Genomic DNA, 27,981 nt, shown 5'->3' on the forward strand with positions numbered 1-27,981 from the left:
AAGACATCCTTCCTTGTGGAGTGGATGCTCACGTTTTAACTTTATTAAGTTACTAAAAAAAAAAAGCACTCAAACAAACACCAGCATTAAAGGTACATCCCCAGTTTGTGCCTTCCAGCGGTTTGTTTAAAAACACTTCTGGAGGGATTTCCAAGGATTAGAAACCATCTGGATGAAAACAATATCTACAAAGAAAAATACACATTTAAACCCTTTAATCTGATTATGTTTTAAATCATATTAGCAGCTGGCTAATGTTTTAGGTTAATTCATAGGCTAAACAATCTTTGTTATCATTCAGCAGACAGATTTTTTTTTTTTTTTCATTTCACAAATGGTGAAAAGAGTCTTTCAGGATGTCAAACATCATCAATTCAATAACTTTTACAGAAAACAGACCTGAAATTTATCCAGATTTTATGCTAACACACGAGTGGCACAAACTGACGCTAACAAGTGTTTTTAAAACTATAAGACTTGCATTTAAAATATAGGTAAACATTTTGGGAAACATATTCACTTTCTTAGATGGAAAGATTAATACCAACTTATGCCTGTTCTCTGGAAATAGTATATGACAGTCAAGTGATACTTAGCTTATCTTATTTTAGAGACTGGAAACAGCTGGCCTAGTTCTTTTCAAAACCATCTACAAGTAGCTCTAAAGTTCATAAATTGACATATTTCTCGTTTAATACATACAAAAATCCACAATGACAAATGGCCTGCAACAGGGGTTATTTTTACATATCGGTAACACATTAAACGAACGACATGAGTGTTTGTTTCGTAGCTGGAGCTAAACTTTATGAGACTTTAAGACGACGTAATCGGGTCATTGGATTTCATTTGTTGTTTAATTCTTCCACAAAAAAAACGCAGTATAAAAACAACAATTTGTGGGGGTTTTTTTTTTCCACGGGGTTCACTGGCAACCTCAACGTAAGACTCCAGGAGGTCACTGCACCCGGCCAAAATGCTAAGCTACACTAACTGCTGCTGGCTGTATCATTTGTACCCAACAAAAATGAGGTTGGTATTGAGCCTCTCTTCCGGCTGTCGGCTTGAAAACCTTTTCTTAAATCTCAAACTGCTATTTTTTTTAAAAATTTAATCAGCCGTATAAGTACTTTTATTTACATATTTACACGTTCTTTCCTTTTCAACTGCTACGCTGACAACACAATTCGCATCCGGTGTGCAACTCATACAAAACAGTACAAATACATTAAAGTGAAATGTGCTTAAAACTTAATGGCAGTTCAATTTTTAGTGAATAAATATTTAGGTCACGAGATAAATTTCCCCAAGTTATTTAAAACTAAATAATTTTTCCACATGAACACAAATATATCGACTCAATATTATGAGACCTTAAAAAACGGTGTTTTGAAGTAAGACCTCAGTGCTGCCGTCCTACAGGGGAATAAAAGCTAAGTTTTACGTCCTGGTTATTGATCATCTCACCAAAAAGAACCACCAATAGGAAAAACATCAAACTGGATCTGTCATCGCAGGAAAAGCACAAGTGTAACTAATCACTTCAACGACGGCTCGGTTGTATCGAGTTTCCCCGGCGGTCGTTACACTGAGACCAGCATGCATAATCACTGCACTCTTAAACTGGAACACCTGAATAAAACACAGTCATTCAGGTTATTCGCTGCATCTTTGTTTTGTTTCCTGCGATGAAAAGTTTTGTCAAACCGAAGGAAAAGTTTTCTCTCCTCTTAAATAAATTTGGAAGGTTGTTCCGTCGACAAGCAGTTCGGTTTAAACTAAACGATAAAATACACACAGAATAGTACAACATTGAACCGGGACCAAAGTGTTTAATATTAGATAAATAAATGAGACATCAAAGAAGAAATATTAGTGAAATATAATGCGTATATTGTTTTTTTTTATTGTATTATCATAAATGTTATTTTATCCTTAATTTTACTGTAACTGCTTTTATTGCTGGTAAACTTTAAAAAAAAAACTTTCCAAAGGATATAAATTAAGTGGAAATAAGTGTTAATTGGTGAAATGCATATTGGTGAATGTTGTATATTGTTGAGTCACAGGTTAATTAAATCAAATTAAGTTGTTCTGTTGAGTGATTCAGACAAAATCAACAGCTGATCACTGACATGAAATAAACCTGTCATCAACAGAAACACATTTGAACATTTCTTTGAATATATGTTGGATTATTTCAGGACTTTAATGACGTATATTTTGTCTATTTAAGTGGTCATTTATTTCCTAGTGTCTTATTTGTCCACGTAATATTAAACACTTTGACTCCCTGTAGTATTCACACTCAGACGAGCTCCACCGGCCGCTGAGGGGTTTCGTTTCCTGGAGTTGTCCGTGTGTTGGCGTCGGCTCATCCGGAGACACAGTCTGTGGAGCCTCACAGCTCGGTCTTTCCTCTTGGCTCTCATCGAGTTCGGCCTCCTGACCTTCAGTTTGACGGCCTGTAGATGGCGCCACTCCTCCACGTCTGCGCCGCTGCTGCTGCTGCTGAGGTGGTCCAGCTGAGGAAGCTCTGCTCTCACCACGATCGCCGTGCAGCTGCTGAACGAGACAGAAAGAGAAAGTTTGAGATGCTGCAATTTAAAAAGAACACATTTAGGCTCATTTTAATGCATTTTCAGTTTAAAAAATAAAATAAAAAACGAACACATTTTTAGAGACTGGGGGCTTTTCAGATTAATATTTTACATGCAAAACAAATGCACCAGGATGTATATCTATTTGTGATTTGTTTGCATTATATACTGTGCAAGTATATATCTATAATCTGCTCTGCATCTTTTAGTTGGTGTCGAACAATGCAGCACAATCGTTCACTGTTTTGCACGTCTCATTTTATCAGATTGTGTCTATATAGTAGTTAATAATGAAGTCCTGAATAATAATATTTTTTAATAACTGAATAACTTTAATAACGTTTTACTGTATTATTGTTTTGCATGCTTATAAATGACCTCCATAACTTTGTAATGTCGACATTTTATTCTTTTTTAGGGAGATTTTGAAATGTCCAGGATCTACAGATGAAAAATAGTGTCCTATTTGATTAAGAATCTGAGGGCACTATGCCCCGCCCACCTATACCAGAAACCTGACTGCACCACAGACCTGTCAATCAAACAGATACGCCCCCCAAAAACACATCTTTTTGAGACTTATTTTCTAATTAATGACAGATTATTTTCAGATGGACTTCCAGAAAACTAACAAGAAGGAGTGACTTTAGCTAAAAAAACCCAGAGATAACAGGTTTCAATGATTTCAATGACTTTGTATTTCATGAGATTAGTTGAATGGGAGTCTATGGAGCCCGAAGCTTTTTGGAGCCAACCTCAAGTGGCACTCGGTGGTATTGCAGTTTCAGGCCTCATTTTTCAGACCTGGAAGTTACATCCACTTTTATATACATTCAATGATGGAGCATCGTATCAGGATCCCTCAGATTTATCTGTGACCCTTTGGAGGGGCCCAAACCATAGGTTGGCAAGCACATTGGACTAAACAATCTGCGTCACTTTTGAAGCATCAACAATCTAATAAAATAATGTCACATATCGTAAACTGTCTTACTTAAATACATCTCACTGATATTTCTTCTATTTTATATTTGGTAGATTTACTCGAGGAAAGGATCTGACTGCTTCCTCCTCCTCTTCTGTACAGACGGATCATGACATATAATCATATAAATCCAGGTCATGTGAATATACATGCGTGTCTGTATTTGTGTACTTACGTGCTGCCTGCTGTGCAGTCCTGCGGCAGGAAGCAGGACGGAGCCACGTGTCCCAGCAGAAGAGCCTGCACTTCGCTCACTCGTCTCTGTTTAGCCAAAGTCTGGAATAATCTGCAAGACAAACACAGTGAGATGTCGGAGTCACACACACACACACACACACACACACACACACACACACACACACACACACACACACACACACACACACACACACACACACAGACAGACAAAAGTAGATCAGATAGAGAGGTTCTGTGCGCAAACATGAGATTATGATCATGTCCAAGGACATAAAATTATCCCTGACAGGGACCCTACTCGTTATGCAAGAGTGTGACTCTAGTGTGTGCTTGTGGCCTAGTTATGTGTTATGAAACATCTCACCATCTCACTTCCACCGAAACCAAAAGGTGAGTGCACCGTTATCGCAGCGTCAGACCGAGCTGGAAGGATTTGCTCCGAGGGTAAAATAAATAAATTCATGGTGTGACACATCGTCACATCATTAAAATAAAAAACCTCCCTGCTGGGATTGTTCAGCGGATAAATAAATAAATAAAGTGTCGACCGACCTGGCGGTGCAGTTGCAGTGGTACAGCATGCTCGGCTCGGGGTTGGTGATGCCGTACTTCTCCTGCAGGGGGAGGATCTTGTTCCTGCACTTATCCAGATCCTTGAAGATCCCACAGGACATCTGCAGCTCTGAGGAGGAAGGGAAGGCATCAGAGGAAATGTTGCAGGAAAAATAAATATAGATACAGAGGTTGGTTCAGGATGAAATACCCGTGACATCCTGGTCATTCACGGTTCGATTCGTGGTCGGTAGAGTGTTCTCCAGGTCGTCGTCCCTCTTGGTCGCCGATCCTGGGGTACGTGTGCCTGTGGAGGCCCTGACGTCGGGGACAGACCCGATGGAGGCGGTGGGGGAACCTGTCGAAGGCGTGGGGACGCTGGACGTGGTCGCAGCGATGGAGAAGAGCTGCGGATCTGCAGGTGATGTGGAGTTGGTGATGTTCACGTCGCCTCCTTCTGGCATGGTGGACTCGAACAGCGTGGGGGGATGGACATCAGCGTACAGAGCCAATTTAGTCTCCTTACACCTGTGAGTCAAAGCAGATGGGGAAATAATTTAACGTTCTGTTATCTGTCAGTCAAAATGAACTTATAACGATACGCTGTATATAAAAGTGTTCGTAGCTTCCAGGTCTGAAAAATGAGGCCGATGCAGAAGTGCCTTAAGCTGCCATACCACCGGGTGCCACTAGAGGTCGGCTCCAAAAAGCCTCCAGCTCCATAAACTCCTATTCCAGTTCTCTCATCAAATACAAAGTCAATAAAATGTCTCCACCAGTTATCTTGGTGTTGTTAGCTAAAGTCACTCCTTCTTATTAGTTTTCTGGCGGTCCATCTGAAAATAATCCGTCTTTAATTAGAAAATAAGCCTCAAAAAGACGTGTTTTTGTTTTTGTTTTTTGTTTTTTTGGGGGGAGGAGGCGTGTCTGTTTGATTGACAGGCCTGTGGTGCAGTCAGGTTACAGCTGTCAGTGGGCGGGACGTAGTATCGTCAGGTTTCCAATCAGATCCACCGCTGGCTCCTCCCCCAGCTCATCCTAATATGGTCACTTCCTGCTCCAAACCGCTCCGAACTAGCACGTGGACTGGGGCCTTTATAACGGCCGTTCACAAACCAACGGGTGACGTCACTGCTGGTTGATACTTGTTCACTACCTGTTGGCTTAGCTTCGCACAAAGACTGGAAACGGGGACAAACAGCTCGCCCGGCTGTGTCCAAAGGTAACAAAACTCACCGACTTTGTGTCAGCTTTATATACGAACGCACAATTGAGTGAGGAGATTGCGTTTGTTGTTGTTGAGTATCCGCAAACTCACTTGTATTCAGGGACCACAAATTCCTGCACAAAGTTTTATAGCAACCCGTCCGACAGTTTGCCGACTCGTATGACGCGTGGTCGAACAAAAAAACAGACACAAAAAAACAACAACGTGGTCGATTTACAATGGAGCAAAATCTACCGGGAGCAAAATCAAACGGACTGAAAGCCAAATATCCATCCACCAAAGATGAAACTTTACTTACATCCCAAACCAGTTCCTCTGCATGCACTGGAGTTGGTGGGAGAACGTGAAGCAGTGCATCTTCAGCAGGTTGAAGAAGGTGTATCCCACCACGTTAGATATGCTGTCGTTGGCCTCCTTCAGGCAGCTGTGAAACCTTCGACACGCAGAACATCACGTTATAAAACCGGCCAAGTAAAAACACGCAGAACCAATCGAGACGACGGAGACGGGCCGGCAGTCGGTTACTTGTTGTCGCAGTCGCAGTGGGACATGGTGAAGATGTTTCTGTTGAAGACGCCGAACTCGGAGTGGAAGGACAGGATGGTGTGTTTGCACTGGTCGTGTTCCCGGCAGCAGCTGTCCGTGTCGGAGAAAACCCCTGAAACAGACGCAGACGTGACATTGCAAAGATGATCTCCGCAGCTACGAGTAGAGCTCTACTCCAAAAACAATCTGAATGTGGAGTCATTCACTGGCAAAATTAGACAATTTGTAGGAAACAGCTGAACAAAACGGAGACCTGAAAGTATTTATCCGGTAAAAATTAAAGGCACGATCTGCTAAATGTACAAGTCAAGGCCAGTTTTTTTTTTTTAAATCGTAAGGAGTTTGTTCTGGTATAAATTCAGGATTATTTCAACGGTCCAGCTGGTGGGAGTCCCAGAACACCCTGGAGGGATTATATATCTCGTCTGGCCTGGGATCGCCTCGGGATCCTCAAAGATGAGCTTAAAAATGCTGCTGAGGAACTGACTTTGCTCGACTGACGGATTTTAGTTTACGCAGTCGTTAAAGTAATAAATAACACGTTTAAAAAAGGGTAACTTGAATATAAAACAACGTGTCTAATATGCCCAATTTAAATATTATTTGATTAAAAAAAATGTTGCACTCTTTTATGTAAGGGCTCATTGTAATGTTAAATGGGTCACATGACCAGAGTTAACATCAGATCATGAGACTCTGTAACAACATAAGGAAGACGGACATAAGGTCTCTGAGCTATTTTTTATTCTGAAGAGATGCACGCAGGTAAATTGTTTGTTTATCTATATTTATGTAAAATGTTGTTGATGTGTGTTTACACGGACGTTCTAACACATTTTCAGTAACCTGGGCTGCCTTACGTGCATGCGCCTCATTAGCTCATGAAAACTTGCTTAAAGGACTCTAAACGGGCTCAGAGATATTTCGATATTTAATTTTTGTAGTTTTTATTTTGTCTCCCGTTGAAAGAGAGAATAAAATCCTGAAAAGACGTCTGTGTGATGCGTGGACATTATTTTGTTGGACCAGTGTAGCTACAGGAAGTGACGCTCGGGTGTAACCGCCGACACACCTGCACCTGTTCACTAGTAGCTATTTCAGTTTGAAGGATTGCAGCCACAACAACTCTGCGTGGTTTCTTTTCCTGAACTGGAGCACGAACTCTTCAAAATGAGCTAAAAGAATTAAAACTAAAACTGATTCTGAAGTAAAAAAAAAAATTCCCCACTTCCCCACAGCGTTTTGTAGAAGCGTATGTGCTAAAGCTACCCATTTGATTTAGTCTCAAAAGTTCAACTTTAATCTTGAATTTCATTGTCGACAATTTGACTTCTTATATTTCCACTTAAATCTCAAAATGCAAAAGAAAACAACATTCCCACCTCTAGTTTTTTTTTTCTTTACTGTGGCCCTAATACTCTTTCATACTTTTGACCACTAGAGGTGCTAAAGGTGTTTTTCGAAGTGAAAAACGAACGTGGCACAAGTAAACATGGAGGTAAACAAAAACAAAAATCATCTCTGCAAATTTGTTTGACCTCGACGATGTTAACGTGAAGTTTGTTTGTTTTGATCAGAAAACATCACAGAAATCTACTTGGCTGTTAAGTTGCATTATGGGAAATGTAGGCCCCACTGTTTTTGAAGGTTGGCCCATGCTAGGACAAAAAAAAAAAAAAAAACACATCTGCTTCTGCTGCATGTATATTTTTTTTTGTGTGTGTTTTCACATAATACAAAACATAATAATCTGTCTTTTGAATGTCGCCCCTCTCAGCTCATTAACTTCCAGTAAAGTCAGGAGCCATCAACTCACCCAAATCTGTAAACGAAGGCGCTTTGTTCCCGGAGCCGCACCACAGAGTCCCAGGTACGATGAATCCGCGCTTTACACGCTGATGTATCCTGACCTTTGACCTTGCATCGTGACCTTCACCACCGAAGCTCTCGTTCAGCTCGGCGACCTGCGGAGCAGCCAGAGAGACGCACTTGTCCTCGTCCTCCGACACGTGGTCCAGGTCCAAATGTTCCCCCGGGCGATCGGAGAACTCTCGCGTGCGCTCCCGGCACAGAGACAAGTAGTTCTGGACCGCTGCAGCGTCGTCGCTCCACGCGCAGCTGAGCAACGCGCGCTGCGCGGACCGGGCGCTGTGGTAGAGCCTCGCGGATGGAGAGGTCTGCCGGAGGAAGGTGGAGTGAACCACCCCGTCAGGTGACACCTCAGTCCAGGTGCAGAGGATCGAGGCTCCGGCTGGGGTCCGCGCCAGGAGGGACGAAGTCAACATGAGAGGAAGAAGAAGAAGAAGAAGAAGAGGAGAAAGAGGAGCGATGCGTGTCATGGTGGCGCGTGAATAAAAGAAGCTGCTTCACTTTAAACCTAAAACAAATGACTGCTTCACTCTCTGAGGACTTAATGACAGATGGACAGACTCCAAGCGGGTTTTAATGAGAAGAGGGGGAGGAGGAGGAGGAGGAGGAGGAAAAGGACCTCAGGTCCAGTTGGATCTAAAATAAAACAATGTCCAAATCAGCCACGTGACCTGTCAGAGCAGCCAAACATCTCTCTCTCTCTCTCGCTCCCTCGCGCTCTCTCTCTCTCGCGCTCTCTCTCTCTCTCTCGCTCCCTCGCTCTGTGTCTGTGTCCCACATTACTGACAGCCACCAGGACATATTGACAACACACACACACACACACACACACACACACACACACACACACACACACACACACACACACACACACACACACACAGGATTATCAATCTGCAACTATGACTAATATATTGATGAGTGATAGCCTCACACCCCAAGGTTAAAACTGATCAATTTACACAGCGAACTGACAGATGAAGTCTCTTGATTTTCTTTTGTTTTATGAATTTGATTCTCACTTTCTTCGACATAAAATGAAATAAGAAAAAAGAAAAGAGAAATAACAACACTTGGAGTGATTTAAAGGAGCAGTGCCTCTAGTGGTGATGCTGCAGACTGCACCCAGCCGAAAACACCCCTCACCTTATCACCTCGCCGATCAAGCATGCAGGAGAATGCTGTGGTGGCCACAAAACAAAATCCGTCTCCGGAGAGTCAGTGTTTGGTTTGTCCCGTCTGGGCTGCAGAAACATGGCGGCTGTCACAAGAGGACCCGCTCCCTGTGTAGATAAAGGCTCAATGGAAGGATGTAAAAACACAACGATTCTTAGTTTCAGGTGGTTTTACACGAATGAAAACAGAATTATGAATATTATATTTAATTTCTTCTGCCAGATCATCCTGAATCCTACTTTTAACCACTGTTGTTTAAATCTTTTTTTTTAAATTTTTTTTTACTTCAAATGAAACATTGTATTTGGGACCCCCTAATCAAATGTAGGCAGATTTGCCTGGCAAAATCCATCACACAACAATAACACCGTTGTCTGTTGTCTGTTTTCTCTTTTTCTTGGTTGTTTAAATATAAAAAAAAACAAAATACTTTGCACTATTGTTTAGTTAGTTTTAATTAAATTATTCTATTCTATTTTATTTTATTCAATTTTATTGTATATACTGTGCATTTTTATATTTAATATTTTTTACTGTTATTTTATTTCTTTCCTGTATCTATAAATGCTGCTGTAGTGAGAAAATTTGCCCTTGGGGATTAATAAAGTAATCTATCTATCTATCTATCTATCTATCTATCTATCTATCTATCTATCTATCTATCTATCTATCTATCTATCTATCTATCTATCTATCTATCTATCTATCTATCTATCTATCTATCTATCTATCTATCTATCTACCAGTTTTTTTTGTTTTTTTTACTTCTGTGGTCATTTGCTCTGTCTTTGTTGTCATGTTGCTGCCTTTTTGTAGCCATTTTGTGGTGTTTTTTGCATCTTGACACATTTGTTTCATGCATTTGTATTCATTTTGTGTCTATTGATTGTCATATTGGATCTTTCTATAGACATTTTATGTATCACATTAGTCGTTCAACATCTATTTGTAACCACTTGATGTCTCTTTTTGAAGTCATTTTGTCACTTTACATATTTTTGAAACATTTTGGTCTCTATTTTGTGTCTTTTTGTAGTCTTTTTGTTTCTATTTGTCTCGTTTCGAAGTCATTCTGTGTCTGTTGTCATTTTACATCATTGTTTTGTCTTTGTATTTATTGTGGCTGTTTTTTTTTTCTTTCTACAGTATCACTGTGCTGACAGTGGAGTCAGTAAATTATATATTTTTAATATGTATCTGTGCCAGATACATTTTGGAGTCAAACCTGTACTGATTTCTCCTTTTTAAGGTGAATATTTGACCTATTGATCGATCTTGAGAAGGTTATTTTTTTATTTCTTTTCATAAAGGAACAAATTCGTGAACTTTCACCCAGTTGGAGAGAAGACGTTTTATCAAGAGCAGTCAAAGTTCACAAAATTATCCATTGCGTGTCTAAGCGAGCTGATTGGCTCAAACCTCGCCTGATGCAGACAAAGTTTCTGCCATGTCACAACATATATCAAGCAGGCGCAGTAGCAGAGGAAGAACCTCCATGTCTTTATTTATTATCCACGTGGATGCTACAATATGAGTTCAGACATGCATCAATATCAGTGCAGAGAGAAAGATGTTGAATAATGTAGCTGGAAACATTTAACCTGCCTTTAAAGTGTACCAATCCAATATATTTGTGGAGGAATATTTCACTTGTTTCCTGTTTACAGGGCCTCCCCACTACTTAATCCAATTTGTTCCCATAATAATATCATCACAAAATGTCATGCAGAAGCATTTCAGGTCTTTGGATTTCTCCAACAGAAAGCTCACACATGCAGAGGAGGAGGTGGTTGTCGGCATCCTGACGCATTTTAATCGACAACTAAAGAGGGAGTTTAAGGCCGGGGATATATTTGCTTTAAACTACGCGTGCGCATGACGGCTGCCTCGTGTTTCCTCGTCTGTTTGGAACGCTGATTCTGTACGTCCTCAGAAATTTGATGTAATTTACAGATGGCCTGTAGGGGGCAGTATGGATACATTTTATTTTTTTCAGAGTTGAGGAAAATGAGGGGTTTTTTTCTGCATGGGTTGCTATGGTCACAATGTAGCTACGATTCTGACACGGCTTTCAAACGTGGAAGCTTCTGGCACAGAAACAGAAGCAGACAGTTTAATTCTGGCTTCTGTCCGTGGACTGTTGTTCTCGTCCTCCACATTGCGATCTCCACTTTGTTTTAGCGCTCTGATAGCGGTAGCATAGATTCTGCTCTGCTCTGTCTTTTTGAAAATGACGTTGTCACCGTGTGCTGCGTTGCAAGCGATGCAAGAAATCCGCATCTGTAAAAATCTGACTGGAATCAAATTTCGGTTTGGCGCTTGAAGTGACCATATTTGAATGAGCTGGGGGAGTAGCAAGCGGTGGATCAGACTGATTTGATTGGAAACCAGATGATACTACGTCCCGCCCAACGATAGCTGTAACCTGACTGGACCACAGGCCTGTCAATCAAACAGACACGCCCCCCCCCTCCCCAAAAAAACAAGTCTTTTTGAAACTTATTTTCTAATTAATGACGGATTATTTTCAGATGGACCGCCAGAAAATTAATAAGAAGGAGTGACTTTAGCAAACAACACCGAGATAACTAATAATTTCATGAGAGAAGTTGAATGGGAGTCTATGGAGCCGGAGGCTTTTTGGAGCCAACCTCTAGTGGCACTCGGTGGTATTGCAGCTTAAGACACTTCTGCATTGGCCTCATTTTTCAGAGCCAGAAGCTACGAACACTTTTATATACAGTTCATGGCTGGTAGTCTGAACATAGCAAAATGATAGCCTTGTTTCTCTGGTGCGCCCTCTAGTGGAGTCCTCCAGTAACAGGCTGAGAACAGAGGCGAGTATGTGAGTGATAACATTAACGACGCTAACGGCTGTAAATATTAACACGTGGTTGAAAAGCAGGAATATCTCCGACCTTAAAAGTCCCATTTGACGTTCAACACATGCACGATGCACAGTAGTTAAGCACAGTGGCACCAGAGAAGTGGAAGTTTTGGTGATTGCGTGCGGTCAAACAGCTGGTAAACACATGATCCGGTGTGACAGGAACACAGATCAGCATGAGGAGAAAGAGGTCAGAAACAGAAAAAAAGGGGATTCCCTCTGTCTGATAATGGAGGCACACTTCATTACAACATACTGATTTAACTACGGTGATAAGAAGGACTTTTATCTCCTCCATAAAACAGGATCATCACTTCAATCACTGCTCCACGTGTCAGTTGAGATTTACGATATGATGAGTTTCCTGGTTGTGTTTTTTTGGTCAACATCCATGTTGGTCACCTGAAAACTGCGTTCACATTGCACTTTGGGACAAACTACATAAAAAGCAGGAGGATGAATATCCGTCAACCCATACACAGACGTAGACAATAATCTGCGGGGAGAAAGTGACCGAAAGAAAACACACGGAGGAGGTTTTAATCCTCGAACTGGACGGAGTTGTCGTTTAGCAGAACATGCCAGCGCTCGATCTTCTTGTCTTTGTTCTTGAGGCATTCGTACCAGTGCTTCAAACACTCTCCTTTAGCCTGGATGCCCAACTGACATCCACCTGCAGGCGGAGAGGACATGGAGTCAGTCTTATCACTGTAATGGTTTTATTACCTTGTAAATACAACCTGAAGCAAATGTTTTCATGGTCAAGGTATACTTTCTTTGATATTATGCCTGTGGACCGAGAACTCAGAAACGGTGCTGTGGTGTGATTTAGAGGCCAAACCGTACGTTCCACACGTTAACGTGACCGCCGGTACGTGAACATTTATGATTTCACCGGGGACCTGAAACTGGAGCAGAGGAACATCCAATTTTGGGTCACAACACAAAGTGTCTTTTTATATTTTCAGTCAATCGGATGTTTCTCTGCTCCAGTTTTCAGGTCCGCGGTGAAATCACAAATGTTCACGTACCAGTGGTCACGTTAACGTGCGGAACTCAGGTGCTGATGTTGATCAAGAGACGACACTCTGAATACTTCCTCATGAAGGTCGCTGCTTCCTGCTGCACCGTGTGCATCACTGTGCTTCGTTCAACAGGAACAGACTCTGAACTTATTTATTCAACTTCGTACTTGAATCTCTCTTGAGAGGAACATGTGTTTACTAAAACTGTGTTTACCAAACTTTACAGTACTGCATCCATTGAAAGTTCAGATAATTTTGTCCCTGACAAAAAAATAACTGACATAACAATAAAGCACACCAAGAGTTGAGCAGCAAGCGTTACAAATAATGTACAAGACTAAAACTCTACAGCCATTCCAGCAGTTTGATGCTACGTTGAGTACGAGTTCTGCAAGTATTGGGTCATAAACCAAAGTGTTGGACAAATTGAAGTTCTGGGTTTCCAAAATGAATACGGCTAATCCTTAGAGGAACATTAATGTCTGCACCAAATTTCAAAGAAATCCAACTAAATGGTTCATAAAATATTTCACTCAAATATCAACGTCATGGAGGCGCTATGCAAAAAAGTCAGAGGATCACAGTAGGATACATCATCTGGGGACCTCGAATGTGCCAAATTTTGTTTAAAAATTCATTTAGTAGACATTGAAATTAAGTCATTAGGACTGATCATGGAAGCACTATGGATATCTGAACCAAATTTCAAGGCAATGCGTTCAATAGTTGCTGAGATATTTCAGTTTGGAACCAAAGTTATAAAGTCAGACTTACCAATGAAATCATTGGATTTTCCCATGTCGTAGTCCCACACCGAGATGTCCAGGGTTTTCTTGGCAAGCTCACCGTGTTTTATTTCATAACTGAACTCCTGGAAGAGACGACGAAACACGACATAAGAGCGTTTCTTCGAGGATCTATGAACGAAATCTGGGAGAAGAGAAGCAGCTGACCTCGTTAAACTCGGGGTTGAGGGTCTTCTTTTTGATCTGAGTCTTGTTTTTAGCTTTCTTTCCCATATCGGGCTTCAGACATCTGCAGAACGCGAGAGAGCAGAGAAAAGGAAAATCACTGTAACTCAACATTTCTGGAAATATTCTCATTTGCTTTGGTTGCTGGAAGTTCGAAGTCACGTCCATGCGATACACAAAAAAACAACGTTAATCCAACAAGAGGTGATTTGTATGGAGCAGCTTGTCGTACATGTACATTTGACAACACCAGGAAGACGTAGAGGGTGAAAAACAGTCTATGAATAAGCTTGAAAAGATTGAATAAAATTTACCCCAACGATGACAAAGCTGAGATCAAAGATTTCGGGAAAAAAAATTAAATCTCTTTGTTTTACTCCGGTGATCTTCAAATATATTTTAACGACATTACTCAGGATGTTTCTGCCAAAATATGCACCAGTTAGCTTAGCATAGAAGCTAGAAACAGTGGGAAGCGCTAGCCTGGTTCTGTCTTAACATCACCCTTGGACAGACCAATGCCAGCTGTTTCTAGTTTTTATGCTATGCTGTGCTAAGCTAACAGATTGTTCTTCCACCTTCAGAATTACTGTACGGATATTTTTGAAAGAAATTGAGTAAAAATTCTCTCCCAACGTGTGAAACAAGGTTTTCTACGTCTTCACGTACACTTTGACGAACGGGTCGGAGTATCCATTGGAGTCCATGGCGGCCAGGTGAGCGCAGCGGACCACGCCCACCATCAGACGGCCCAGCTGACTGTTGTAGGTCAGCGACACCAGGATGCGCCCCCTCTCCTCCGAATCCTCACCTTCGTTCACCTGTGCGCGCGCACACACACACACACACACACACACACACACACACACACACACACACACACACATGTACATTACAAACACAACACATGAATGAAACGACACACACGTGTGTGATAACAGTGTTTCGATGATCCTAATGGTGCTCTGACCTGAGCACATATCTGCAGGGATTATCATAATATCTGTTAATGGAGCATTAACGTACACGCTGAATTATCTACATGTGTATCAGATTTAACACCATTTACATGAAGATGTTGTAATCTGTGGATACTTTTTATGTAGTACTTTATATTTCTTATTACTAACAAAGCCAGCAACGTGTCTCTCTTTATTCTCTCTGACTGTCCTCATCTGTCTCTCAGCAACGAGCCCACTGTTTCCTTATGAAGATGTAAATCTTTAAATATTAAACATATGATTTAATTTTTTAAAAGGCTATGGGATTTCTTAAAACGGTTAGAAGCTGTACTTTCCAGCAGTCGGACAACGTACGAGGATGTTAGGCAAAACAGTGACTGGGTAAAAATACATTTCTGTGTAGAGACCGGCAGTGATGTAACCTGTTGGTTTGTGAATGTTATGAAGCCTCCAGTTCAGATTTTGTCCGTCACCATCTTGCTAGTTCGGAGCAGTTTGGAGCAGGAACTGACCATATTTGGACGAGCTGGGGAGGAGCCCCCAAAAACACGTCTTTTTGAAGATTATTTTCGAATTAATGACGAGATTATTTTCAGATGAACCGCCAGAAGAAGGAGTGACTTCAGCTAACAACACCGAGATAACTGGTGGAAAACATTTATTGAGTTTGTATTTGATGAGAGAAGTTGAATGGGAGTCTATGGAGCCGGTGGCTTTTTAGAGCCGACCTCTAGTGGCACTCGGTGGTATTGCAGTTTATGGCACTTTGCCTCATTTTTCAGACCCAGAAGTTACATCTCCTTTTAAATATAGTCTGTGGTAGGGATGCACCAATCCTATTAATGACTCTTGATTTATTCTTTAAAAAAAAAAAAAAAAAAAATATATATATATATATATATATATATACATATATATATATATATATATAGTACCATAATAGCTACTGATGCCGACTACCTTTTTCCCAAATGAACAATCTGTGTCACCCACACTGGATAATTTTTATGTAAAGTAACATGAGAGCTCGGATCGCTGCAGCACAACTAAACGACTTCCCACCACGTCTGATGTTACTGATAGCAGTAACAGTAACAGTAACATCGATTGAGGGGGATCAATAACATCCGGCCGATCTGCTTTACAGTGTCAGTATCCGATCGGTGTGTCCATGTGTCTACACATAATAATAAGATATACAGTACACAGTGTATACAGTACAGCAGTGTTGTGTAAATAGTGGTCCATGGGCCAAATCTGGCCCTCCAATAAGAATATTCGGCCCCAGCATTAAAATTAAAATCTAGGAAACTAAAGACTTCTCTAAGGTAACAATATATAGATATAAAATCTGCGTAAATCTCAACATATATGACCCTGTAACATCTAATAACAGTCAATAATTTGCATTTCAAACATAATGAAGTGGTAGGGAACAGGAATATTATAATCGTAGCTTATCAAATAGCCTCATTTTATAATCTGCATTTAAATAAAACCCTATAACAAATAAATAAATGATACATAAACTAATAAAACAACATAGAATAAAGTAGATTCCCGTCAAACTATACTGAACAATAATAATAATTTTTTTTAAAAACTGTTCCAAGTTGACCCTAATGTCTGACCCCTGACATTAAGAGGCAATTTATTGTTGGCTTTGGTGAAAAACATAAAATATCATCTGATTTATTCTTGAATTTATGTGATGTTGTTATTGTTGTTTTAGATTTACTGTAAGTGAGGGTCTTACATCATCTTCGTAGAGTGCCATGCCACGGGCGGGTCCTCCCACAGGCTTCTTTACCTGCACAAGAAACAAACAGGAAACTGTATAAATTAAAGAAATTAATAAATATTTCAGGAAATGTGTTTCTCATTTTGTCTGTTGCCTCCTATTTGTACAATAAACCTGCAGCTACAGCCAGTTAGCGCGCCAGGGTCTGTGATAGAAAAACAAAACCTCTAAAGTTGAATAGTTAACATGTTATATGTTGTTTTGTTTCCATAGTTTGCACAAAAACCGAAATGTCAAGACTCCAGGAAGTCACTGCACCAAGCCATTAAATAATCCTCTACATGACTCCCCCTGTTTTTGGTCTTTAGGCTAAACTAAGCTGAACTAAGCTAAACGTCTGCTAGTTCTCAGAAAGGAAATTTATAATTGTGATTCGCGGAATTACGAACTATTCCTTTAAAGGTTGTAGTATTAAAACTTTGTTCACCCAAATTACAAAATAAAACATTCTACCTCTTTTTTGACAAAAAAAATTCAACCTCAAGGTCCATTTAGTAGCTCCTGTGGAGCTTTCAGTCATATCGCATGATATTCGCCAGCAGAGGCATCAAAATTAATTTTTACAGGCGCTTCAAGGAATTCTTATCTGTATTTGGTTCACAGTAACTTCTTGTACTTGAAAACAGCAGGTGACAAAACAATATCATCTCAAGGTGTATTGAATACTTCTTCTGGAGCTTTTAATCAGACTATATGATCCTCATCATTCAACAGAGCAGTTAAATTAAACTTTAATCTCACTTTACTTTTTCCATGGTCAATAATCAACTCAAAAATCCAACTTTTATTATTCATTCGTCATTTATCTTGGGTGAACTGGCCCTTTAAATCCAGTATACATCCTTTCCTACGTTGTTTAGTACCCCAGGTGTCCGTGTTGTCCTCCGGCTTACCGGGACCGCTCTCTCCAAACAGACATTGAAGTTCTTCTTCTGGTCAAACTTCAGTTTCTTCAGGGCGACTCGCGTCTCTCCGATGAATTCGTTGTGTCCGAACTTGTCCTCGTCACTCACGGAGAGCCTGGAGACACGAGACGCTCTCACAAACACGTTTTACTTTGAGGCGGTGAAAGCAGGTGCAGGTGGTTCTTACCGCAGAGTTTTGCGTGACATCTCATCATCGGTGATGCCGTGGTAGATCAGCGTCTCATTCCACACGGGGTTCAGCGTGTTTTTAAGGGTCTTGGTACGAAGCTTGTTGGACTGAAGATGAGATGTTCAGGGAATAACTGAGGACCCGGCGCTCATTAAAACATCAAACTGCTCGGCTGCAAACAAGCTAATCACTCCATTTCACTCAAGACAATGACACGATAATGGCAATTCTTCTTCTCATATATTCAAAGCCCTGAGCATTAGTTAATGGGTTATTGCTATATTATATTATTTGAGTGCATCCCAAATCAAATAAATGCACCTCAACACCTTCTTCAGAAATGGCAGACAGCATTAGAAGGTAGCTGGTTTGCATTTAACAGCTTTCTCAGGAGCTACTGAGGACAAAAACTGAGCAACATTTACTTTAAAGTCGTATGTGTGACGTTTAGCTTGTTGAATGAATAAATAATTTACCTTACTGGCTCCAGGTAACAGATGCAGCTTCACATACGGGTCTGCGAGTCCGTTCGAGTCCATCGGCTTCAAACCCTGAGACAAATAAAGAAAAGATAATGATACACCGAGGCTGCTGGGGTCATTCCTCTCATGTCCCATTTGACCTGTCTTGCCTCATCTTTTATCATCTTGTCTTAGTTTGTTTTGTCCCATTTGACCTGCATTGTCCCACCTTGTTTCTTCTTGTCTTGGTTCGTCTTGTCCCATTTGACCCATCTGTCCCATCTTGTCTCTCCATGTCCACATTTGTCTTTTCCCGATTTACGTGTATTGTCCAATCTTGTCTCTTCTTTGCTTCGTTTATTTTGTCCCATTCGACCTGTTGTGTCCCACCTTGTCTTCGTATGTCTTGTTCTATTTGACCTCTATTGTCCCATATTGTCTAGTCCAAATTGGCCTGTCTTGTCCCATCTTGTCTCAATTTGTCTTTGTTTGTCTTGTCCCATATGTCTCTTCTTTCCTTGGTTTGTCTTGTCCCGTTTGACATGTGGTGTCCCATCTTGTCTCTCCTGGTCTTCATTTGCCTTGTCCCATCTTTTTCTGTCCTATAAGGTCTAGTTCTTTTTGTCTTGTCTCATCTCGTATTCGTCCGTCTTTTTTTATACTCTTTTATCTTGTTTATCCTGCCTTGCTATGTGTTGTCCTCTCTTCTTTTGTCTTTTCATGTCTTGTGCTGCATTGTATTGTGTTTTTTTTGTTCCGGATAGTCTTTTCTCGTCTTGTCTCGTCTCATTGTGTCTCTTTACCTTAGCCTTAATGATGCAGCAGTGCAAGGCGTGGCTCTCCTGTTCATAGAGGACACTGAAGTTCAGAGATCCCAGCGTGGCTGCAGGAATAAAGACACAAAGAGACAGACAAGGGACGTTTTTATATTTCATATGAATCCTGTTGGAGAAACTCCCTTTTAAAACTGATAAGCATTGATCTGTCATTTCCTTTTCAGCTGTGGATACACGAGGAATAATGTGTCTTACTGGCGTCATCAGAGTCATAGTCGTTGTCCTCGTCCTCTGTGCGGTCTGGCGGGGGTCTCGGAGGGGCAGGGCTGTTGGCAGGTGGTTTAACAGGTGGAGTAAATCTGGCTGCAGGATTACGGGTGGAAATAGAGCTGGAAACAACAGGTTCTCTTTTTTCCTCCACAGCTGGAGGGGACGCCGTCTCCTCCCTGTCTTTGTGCTTGTTGTCCACGACTGCAGCAGGAAGTACAGACGTCATAACACAAAGCGTCTTTTTATATCTTCACTCTGACGGTCTGTGTTTTGAAAGGAGCCCCGTAGTGTTGAGTTTATTCTTGGAAGGAGCTGTGCCACTTACCTGAGGTGCGGACTGCCTGCTGTGCGTTTGCTCGCAGGGGTTTGGAAGGTAACACATGTCCCTCCGTCTTCGTTACAGCTGCTGGACAGGAATGAGTCTCATTACGGCTGTCAGCTGCTGTTCTTGCTGTCTGCTCCCATTGATCTGATCCACAGGACTGCTGCTGTGGCTGCTGCGGCTCTGAGGAGACAAAAATAAGATTATCACTGCTGCCACAACTGTTGGTACAACCGCTGACACACAACAACTCCATCTTCAATGGATGGAACTGAACGGGCGATGAGGCTCTGGTCCCATTCTGTCCCATTTGTTGATGAAAAGTCAATAAAAAAGACCACAAAGAGACGAAAAACGACTACAAATAGACCAAAAACGACTACAAAGAGACAAAAAATAAACTAAAAACAACCAAAAAGCAACCACAAAGAGATAAAAACAACCACATAAAGACAAAAAAGAACCGCGAAGAGAAACAAAATGACCACAAAGACACAAAATGAACACAAAAAGACACAAAATGACCACAAAAGGACACATAATGGCCTCAGAGAGACATCAAACATATTTATAAATCCACGCACTAATCTGAAACTCTTTGTGTGAGTTACCGTATCCCTGATGATGTGTTGGAGGCTCCTGGGATCCGCTGTGGCCCCCTGGACCTGAGTCGTTCTCAGTGCTGGACTGTCGAGATCTGGACAGAAGAAGGGGGGCAGGCAGACCCCGCTGGTCTCTTCCCTTAAAGAACCAAGCTCCCGAACGCTTCTGTACCTGCAGGAAGACACAACCAGTTCATATGTGTCAGCAAGAAGAATGAAAAGGGCTCACTTTAGGTTATTTATTGTAATCCCAGTTCTACAAACACAGCGGCAGACTTTCACGGCCACTACAGTCACTGAACCTTTATCCACAGAGGACATTTTAAAATTTGGGATTTTCTGCCCTGGCCTCATTTTTTAGACCCTGAAGCTATGTCCACTTTACATACAGTCTATGAGCTGAAGCCTGCTTCTAGTGGCCAATCATGGAACTGCAGTTTGTATCAAATTATGGAGTTAAACTGATTGTTAGATCATTTCTCAGTAAAATAAACACTTTATCTCTTCATTCCTTCATTTTATGGATCAGCTGCGTGTGTGCAGCCCTACAGAGTCGTTATTCTGTGCGACTGACAGGAGGGGGCATTTATTTCCCCGAGGCCAACACAGCAGCATTGTGTTACGAAAAAGAAAGCAGACCTTATTATTCACATTTTAAACTCCTCCAAACACTATTGGTACTTTTCAGAATTAAATAAACTCTGTAATAAATTATCATCATTTTGGATATTGAAGGAGTATCAATAGAAGCCAATTTTCCGGGCCGCTGGACAGTGAAATGCAATCTGCGCTATAAGGCGACTCTAAAACCTCTAAAATGGATCATATCCCGAGAAAAAGGCTGATAACGGTTTAATGTGGGGCCGCTCTTCATCTCTCCTCTTCCTCACCTCTTGCTGTTCGTTGCAGATCCGGCAGAGCCACGTGGGACTCGTCCTGCTGTTGCTCCCAATCCCACATTTGCTGCACATGTGCTGCAGAGACGCAAATACATACATGAGACACACACACACACACACACACACACACACACACACACACACACACACACACACACACACACACACACACACACACACACACACACACACACACACACACACACAGAGAGAGCCATAATCCCACTCAGATTTAGTCCTTGATGGCAGGTGCACATCAAATTTTACAGTTCAGAAAACATTAACCCCGAATGCAGTTATGGAAAGCAACAAGGAACAGACTGCGATGCACATGACCAGGAAATGTACAGAGTTAGCACACGGCTCGCTGGCTGTGTCTCGCGGTATAAACAGCTCTGTAGAAAAACGTGAAAAGCAGCGGCGGGAAAAGACTCAGCAGAGACCCTTGAAATGCTTCAGAAAGTCTATGGCGATGAAGCGACGAGCCGGGCGAGGTGTTCTTAGAGATATTCACGTTTCAAGAGGAGGCGGAGCTTCACTGTCCAAGACCGATGTCAGGTCGGGAGACACCAAGTGAGTTTTCTTTGACATTGGTGGTGGTTGTGTCACTGTGAATTTGTCCCCCCAGGGTCAGACTGTCAACACCGAGTTCCATTGGGACCTTCTGAGGTTCTGTTCTGGTTTGGACTTCTTTATCTGCTTTGTAGTCTTCAGGTCAGTCTGGGTTTTGTGCTTCCTGTTTGAATTTGAAATGACTCACCTCTTGTGTCTTGTCTTGTTTCACTTCCTGTCCTTTGTATGATTATTGGCCCCGCCCCCTGGTTAATTTCACCTGTCCCTCTTTGTCCTTCCCTCCGTGCTGTATTTAGTCTGTGTGCTCTTCTTCTTCCCTCTTTGTCAGTTTGTTTCAGTTACCTGTCCGTTACTGCGTCTTTTGAAACCCAGAGAACACAAAACCACCTGAACTGTGGCGCCATGGCAACAGTGGTTCTCCAACATGACAACAGGCACGCTGACAGGAATACTCGGCTGTAAGCGTGCATGTTGAACATTTTCTGTTGCCCAAATATTTGACCCTAAATCTGATGTTTCTCTGCTCCAGTTTCAGCTCGGCTGTAAGCATGCGTGTTGAACATTTTCTGTTGCCCAAATATTTGACCCTAAATCTGATGTTTCTTTGCTCCAGTTTCAGGTCCATGGTGAAATCACAAATGTTCACGTACCAGCGGTCACGTTAACGTGTGGAGCTCAGGTGCTGATGTTAAACAAGAATTAGTTGAAGTATGAAGTAGTTTAAATCCTGAAATAAAGTACCTAAAAATGGAACTTAAGTACAGAACTTTTTTTGTTTGCCTTGTTTGGGCAGAAATACGGAAAAACATCCACCTACTTTTTTGCACTGCACGCAGAGGACAGCTGTGACCCCCTGAAGTCCAAAGGACGCCCCACACAGCAGACAGCGCGACTGTCCGTCCCCGCACGCTGTCCTCTTGATGTCGTCCAGGCGGCTGGAGAGACGCCTGAAGCACGTGCAAATCAAAGGTCATCCCAGGTTTCACACCGAAAAAAAAATCATTGAACTCAGAGAGCAGCAGTGATTCAGTGCAACGACATCTCACCCAATCCTCTGCTGCTCCATGGCCTCCATCATGGCGGCACGAGCCAGCACGCCGTTGATGATCTCCTTCTCCTCATCCGTGAGCTCCTCCCCCGGGGCGCCGCCACACACGTTCATCGTCCACCCACTCCTGCACAGCCCCGAAACACGCACACACACACACACACACACACACACACACACACACACACACACACACACACACACACACACACACACACACACACACACACACACACACACACACACACACACACACACACAGCGTTAGTGGCATGTAAGGTTAAAATGCAGCTCAGACAAAAGGCCGGATTCTCCAAAAAAAGCACACATCGAAGCAGAGTGAGACGCTAAAGTCTACGGACAGGAGTTAAAGTAACACCGAGCGGTTGCAGAAACTGTCACACACAGCATGCAAATGTCACTTCACATGTCTGAGCTGTCACAACGTCTGAAGGTGATGGCAGGTGATTAAAAATGTAAAAATCAAACTCTTTTTCTCGTATTTTTTGCAGTTTTTTAATTAAATGTTATCACTTGCTTTTACCTAGTCTGCAGAATCTGTGAAGTTTTATTGTAATAGCTTTAAATAAACACTCTAATTGTTTATTTTTCCATCGATTCTTTGAGTATCAGGCTCGTGATTTAGCTGATCCTAAGACGACTCGACACCAACGCTGCTGGTTGGTTGGCGAGCGTCCAACCTGACTGACTTCTTTACTGGTTTACAGTCACAGACGGAGCAGAGCGCGATCTTCGTGCCAGCTCGAATCAAAACCGTGGTCAGTTTGTGAATGGAGGGCAAGTGGTGGGGTTTTTTCTTAAACGTCTGAGCTTCCGCTGACGATCAGTGGCTCACTTGGGAGCCTTCATCAAAACACAAAGCACGACAGTCAGACTTCTGTCAGCAGCGATGAGGTCAGGAGGTCGAGGCGGCTGCAGCCTCCAGCAGCCGGAGCAGAAAATTTAAATAATGACAATAATTAAAAATAAATCACCATCGATCGTGATTTAATGATTGTATGGTAAAGGTTTGTTTTGTTTTAGGGAAACATCACTGGGTTAAAGTACATACTTAGTTCGGGTTAGAGAACTTTTATCGTCATGGTTACAGCTCACAAAGTTCAGACTCTCACATTATGTGTTTAAAATTGGATGTCAACCGCAGACTGTCTATAAAAGTCTGAAAAATGAGGCCGATGCAGAAGTGCCTTAAGATGCAATACCACCGAGTGCCACTAGAGGTTGGCTCCAAAAAATCTGCGGCTCCATGGACGCCCATTCAACTTCTCTCATCAAATACAAAGTCAGTAAATGTGTCTGTTAGATTGACACGTTTCAATGCCTAAGTCAGCACATCTGAACCCACAATGCATCTGGGCTCCGTTGGTCATCAGTACTGACGGTATCACCGTGGCGAGGAGAGGTCGCAGGGTGAAAAGGGGGCTAACAGTGATGTTGTGTCATGTGTGAGCACTTTCAGTCCTCTTCAGCTGATGACATTGATAGTCGGATCAGAGTCCCATCCTGCTGCAGAGCTCCATTGATCTACGGTCAATGGTCGATTCATGCCGCGCGTGTGTGTGTGTGTGTGTGTGTGTGTGCACGTGAGGGAGAGATGAAAAGAAAAAAAAAAGACTCCAATTCATGCCTAATATGATGCATTTTTATACACTTAAGTTAATCGTCTAATGGGTGTGTTTGTATATTTATTTTATTTCTATTCAGTGTTGGAATAAAAGAAAACAAAATACACTGACTGAAGTAGCAGCTAACATTTTAATAACCACGTTTAATGCAAGCAGCAACCAACAGTCACCCGTTGGTTTGTGAACGTTATGAAGCCTCCAGTTCAGATTTTGTCCGTCACCATCTCGTTAGTTCGGAGCGGTTTGGAGCAGGAAGTGACCATATTTGGATGAGCTGGGGGAGGAGCCAGCTGTGGATCTGACTGATCTGATTGGAAACCTGATGATACTACGTCCCATCCACCGATAGCTGTAACCTGATTGCACCACAGGTCTGTCAATCAAACAGCCACGCACCCAAAAACATGTCTTTTTGAAGCTTATTCTCTAATTAATGACGGATTATTTTCAGATGGACCTCCAGAAAACAAATAAGAAGGAGTGACTTTAGCTAACAACACCGAGATAACTAGTGGAGACATTTTATTAGGGCCCGAGCACCGAATGGTGCGAAAGCCCTACTGTTATTGACTTTGTATTTGATGAGAGAAGTTGAATGGGAGTCTATGGAGCCGGAGGCTTTTTGGAGCCGACCTCTGGTGCCACTCGGTGGTATTGCAGCTTAAGACACTCGTCAAAGCACATTGTGACATTTTAGTACTTTTGGATTTTGCATGAATTAAACAAACAAAATATGCACACAGACAGTATTTAGGTTAAGCCAAGCTAACAACTAGCTCGTTAAAACTTTAGCTGTACTATACAGACATGCGGTATTAACGTCCTTATTCCCAAAAACCCTTTATGAACATATATTTTCTCATACTTTTAAATTTTGTCCTATAACGGGGTAATTTGCTAGAAATAATTGATACTTTTATTTTTATTGATAATTTCCTGCAACAACAGATGACACTTTCACGTCCTCCCAATTTGTCGTTACCACACGGATCGGGCTGTCGCTGCAGTGACTTCACTCATAATGACAGTACATGTGTGTGTGATGACTCACGGGCTGAAATTGTCTGCCTTCACCGAACATTTCCTTTCTTACTGACCCCGCCCACCCCTTCCCCCTCCACCTTTCTCTGTCACTCTGAACCCTTCAAAGCACACACACACACACACACACACACACACACACACACACACACACACACACACACACACACACACACACACACACACACACACACACACACACACACACACACACACACACACACACACACACACACACACACACACACACACACACACACACACACACACACACACACACACACACACACACGCATCAATCTGTCAGGTTGCCACATTGTCCGCAGTGACGCCGCCCCCTGACATTTACAGGCATTGGGAACAGGACATTTTTGAGAGAACTGAAGGGGCATGGGATGAGGAAGATGAGGAAGATGAAGGGCACTGAGTTGGCGTCAAAATATTTTGACTCGGCCTGATCTCATGTAATGTCACGGCCGTGTTACACCTTCATCGTGGATTATTCTGCAGGCGAGTGAAGAGAAAGTGATGACAGTTATAGGTCAGGGAATCGAGAGGTTTTTTTTGGGGGGGGGCGGGGTTTCTTTTATAGAGAATAAAAAACTGTGCCGACTTAAAACTATTTTCCCTTCCAGACTTCCTCGTAATTGTCAGCGAACAGTCTGCAGCCGGTTTCAGCAGGCAGGTCAGACCACAGGCGAGAACTCGAGGTCGTGCTTTTCCTCTTAACAGCGTTCTTGTGGAAAGATAACGAGTGTCTCTCCTCCGCGGTGAGAATGTCTTCGAGGCATGCGATGCGGCAGACCAGACTTCAATAACACATTACTGCTAACAGTTCACTTTCCAGAGTCAGCAGTCGGCCTCAATTAACGCCCTGCTAGAAAAGCACAAGTGCACGGTGCCGGGTGCAATCGGGCGCGACCGGCAGATGTTTGTGAAGTACTGACGAAGAGGAAGGTGTGGCAGAGCTGGAATGAATCAAATGATCTCCTCTCAGACCTTTTGAAAAAGAAGTGAGTCACCGACAGATGATTGAACGATGAAGTGCAGCTTCATGTCGGGAGTCTGACTCACATCCTCGACTCCTATTCTGTCACGGGAATTCATTCTGAATGTCTTTAATTACTTTATAAACCCCTTTTAATATGCACTTCCAATTTAACATGAACTAATCTTAATGTTTGAAACGGAGCAGCGTTTCATGAAAACAATGACGACAGGAAGTAGACGATAACGACGGGACAACGGCAGCGGTTCTTCAGTGAGCTCGCAAAATTACAACTTTTGTAGAACTTTTTGAACAGTCAAAAGCAAAACAAAATAATCTGAATAAACCCCGCCTCCTAATGAGAGATCGGCTATCATGGATGGAGTAAAATGAAAAAGCAACTTAGGCTGATTATCAGAGAAAGTGGGGCTTAAGTATATAAACAAAAAAAGTGGTGCTTAATTAAAAAACTCATGTTAGATTTATAGATTTGCGACTTGTGGTCGCTATAATTAACGTAAATTCAAGCCATCTCTGCAATACTTGTGCGAGCTTGCAGTTTAGCAAAATTTCCACACATTTTTCACAAAAAAGGTCGCGAACAGAAGCTCTGCTAAAAGTATTACGGCATAAAGTCGCCTTTCCAAAGAAAACGCATTGGCACAGCGGATACTCTCCGACTGTGAGGAATAAAGAGGGTTCAAACAACCTTAAAGCTGCCGAAAGGGGGAACGTGTACGTTAAAGAAGGTTAAACGGATGCACGAGGAGTCGTTCTGTCCATTCACGATGATGATGAGAGATGAAGCGGTTTCCTGCGGGCACCGCTCGACGACGCCACGCTGCCTGAACTCCTCCTCATCTCCACCCTGCACCAAGGACACGCGTCACACCACACTCGGTGATTTACACCTGCATTGAAGCACGAGTCGGCGGCGGGGCGGAACGGCCTCCACATGTATGTGCGTGTATGTGCGTGTATGTGTGTGTGTGTGTGTGTCCATTGGAGATTATAGGTCATAACATGTGAGGTGAACCCTTAATGACTCTACAATGATGGAGAGGAGTATCAGGGCTGCGTGAACCTCTTCACTCACAGTTGCTTTCAAATACATTAAATCATCTCGACTCTGCTGCCACATCTGGAAATCAATGCTTGGGCCAAATCACACTTTTTTAAATCTGCACCACACGAGATGTAGATTTTTTTTTTTTATCAAAGTCTTGCTGTTTTTTTATCTCCTCGATTTCTACACGTTGCCGTGAACATTTTTGCAAACTAGAAGTGTGTCGTATCGTATCATTTTATTGGTATCATTTATATTTATGATGAAACAAAAAGCGTTATTTTGATCATGTCAGTGGGCTAACTTAACGTCCAACCAAACATGAACTTCCATGATCCTCTGACATTTCTGTAAACGTCAGCAAAACACGTCGCAACTCGTGAATTCGAGGGCT

At 42.2% G+C, this 27,981-nt stretch overlaps 2 protein-coding genes across 3 annotated transcripts in view; both read right to left on the bottom strand.

Annotated features, from left to right (window-relative positions):
- The window catches only part of rph3aa (rabphilin 3A homolog (mouse), a), a 65,859-nt gene that overhangs the window by 27,783 nt on the left and 10,095 nt on the right, over nucleotides 1-27,981 (bottom strand). Inside the window, exons 2-16 of one of the 2 annotated variants that reach the window (XR_011310994.1) lie at nucleotides 22,845-22,973; nucleotides 22,616-22,745; nucleotides 21,217-21,300; nucleotides 20,336-20,498; nucleotides 19,728-19,907; nucleotides 19,388-19,603; nucleotides 19,160-19,239; nucleotides 18,372-18,446; nucleotides 17,893-18,002; nucleotides 17,694-17,820; nucleotides 16,756-16,809; nucleotides 14,707-14,858; nucleotides 14,020-14,101; nucleotides 13,841-13,937; nucleotides 11,616-12,714 (exon numbers count right to left, since the gene is read on the bottom strand). Coding sequence is in view for 1 of the 2 variants with exons in the window: in XM_069700786.1 (XP_069556887.1) it covers nucleotides 12,581-12,714; nucleotides 13,841-13,937; nucleotides 14,020-14,101; nucleotides 14,707-14,858; nucleotides 16,756-16,809; nucleotides 17,694-17,820; nucleotides 17,893-18,002; nucleotides 18,372-18,446; nucleotides 19,160-19,239; nucleotides 19,388-19,603; nucleotides 19,728-19,907; nucleotides 20,336-20,498; nucleotides 21,217-21,300; nucleotides 22,616-22,745; nucleotides 22,845-22,960 (1,800 nt within the window). In the remaining variant the exon portion in view is untranslated. Of the gene's footprint in view, nucleotides 1-10,627; nucleotides 12,715-13,840; nucleotides 13,938-14,019; nucleotides 14,102-14,706; nucleotides 14,859-16,755; nucleotides 16,810-17,693; nucleotides 17,821-17,892; nucleotides 18,003-18,371; nucleotides 18,447-19,159; nucleotides 19,240-19,387; nucleotides 19,604-19,727; nucleotides 19,908-20,335; nucleotides 20,499-21,216; nucleotides 21,301-22,615; nucleotides 22,746-22,844; nucleotides 22,974-27,981 lie in introns of those variants that run through there. The other variant, XM_069700786.1, reaches the window with a different exon arrangement.
- On the bottom strand, nucleotides 10-8,542 carry pla2g3 (phospholipase A2 group III). Its single transcript, XM_069700757.1, has 7 exons — nucleotides 7,926-8,542; nucleotides 6,089-6,221; nucleotides 5,862-5,996; nucleotides 4,547-4,863; nucleotides 4,336-4,465; nucleotides 3,761-3,871; nucleotides 10-2,565 (listed from the first exon to the last, which is right to left on the bottom strand). The coding sequence occupies exons 1-7, from the start codon at nucleotides 8,446-8,448 to the stop codon at nucleotides 2,277-2,279; spliced, it is 1,638 nt and encodes a 545-aa protein (XP_069556858.1). The 5' UTR covers nucleotides 8,449-8,542; the 3' UTR covers nucleotides 10-2,276.

The sequence above is a fragment of the Brachyistius frenatus genome, unplaced genomic scaffold, assembly GCF_029030835.1.
Source record: "Brachyistius frenatus isolate BFR_SWC_R1_liver_20210118 unplaced genomic scaffold, ASM2903083v1 Contig_3, whole genome shotgun sequence".
In the NCBI taxonomy this organism is placed as follows: domain Eukaryota; kingdom Metazoa; phylum Chordata; class Actinopteri; family Embiotocidae; genus Brachyistius; species Brachyistius frenatus.

Bases quoted from the DNA above. Each gene is read 5' to 3' on its own strand.
- pla2g3 (XM_069700757.1), bottom strand. From the start codon at position 8,448: ATGACACGCATCGCTCCTCTTTCTCCTCTTCTTCTTCTTCTTCTTCTT. The intron at 4,466-4,546 runs GTATTTCATCCT...CTTCCTCCTCAG, and splicing joins GAATGACCAGGATGTCACGG to AGCTGCAGATGTCCTGTGGG. The intron at 3,872-4,335 runs GTCGGTCGACAC...TTTGTCTTGCAG, and splicing joins CACTGCAACTGCACCGCCAG to ATTATTCCAGACTTTGGCTA.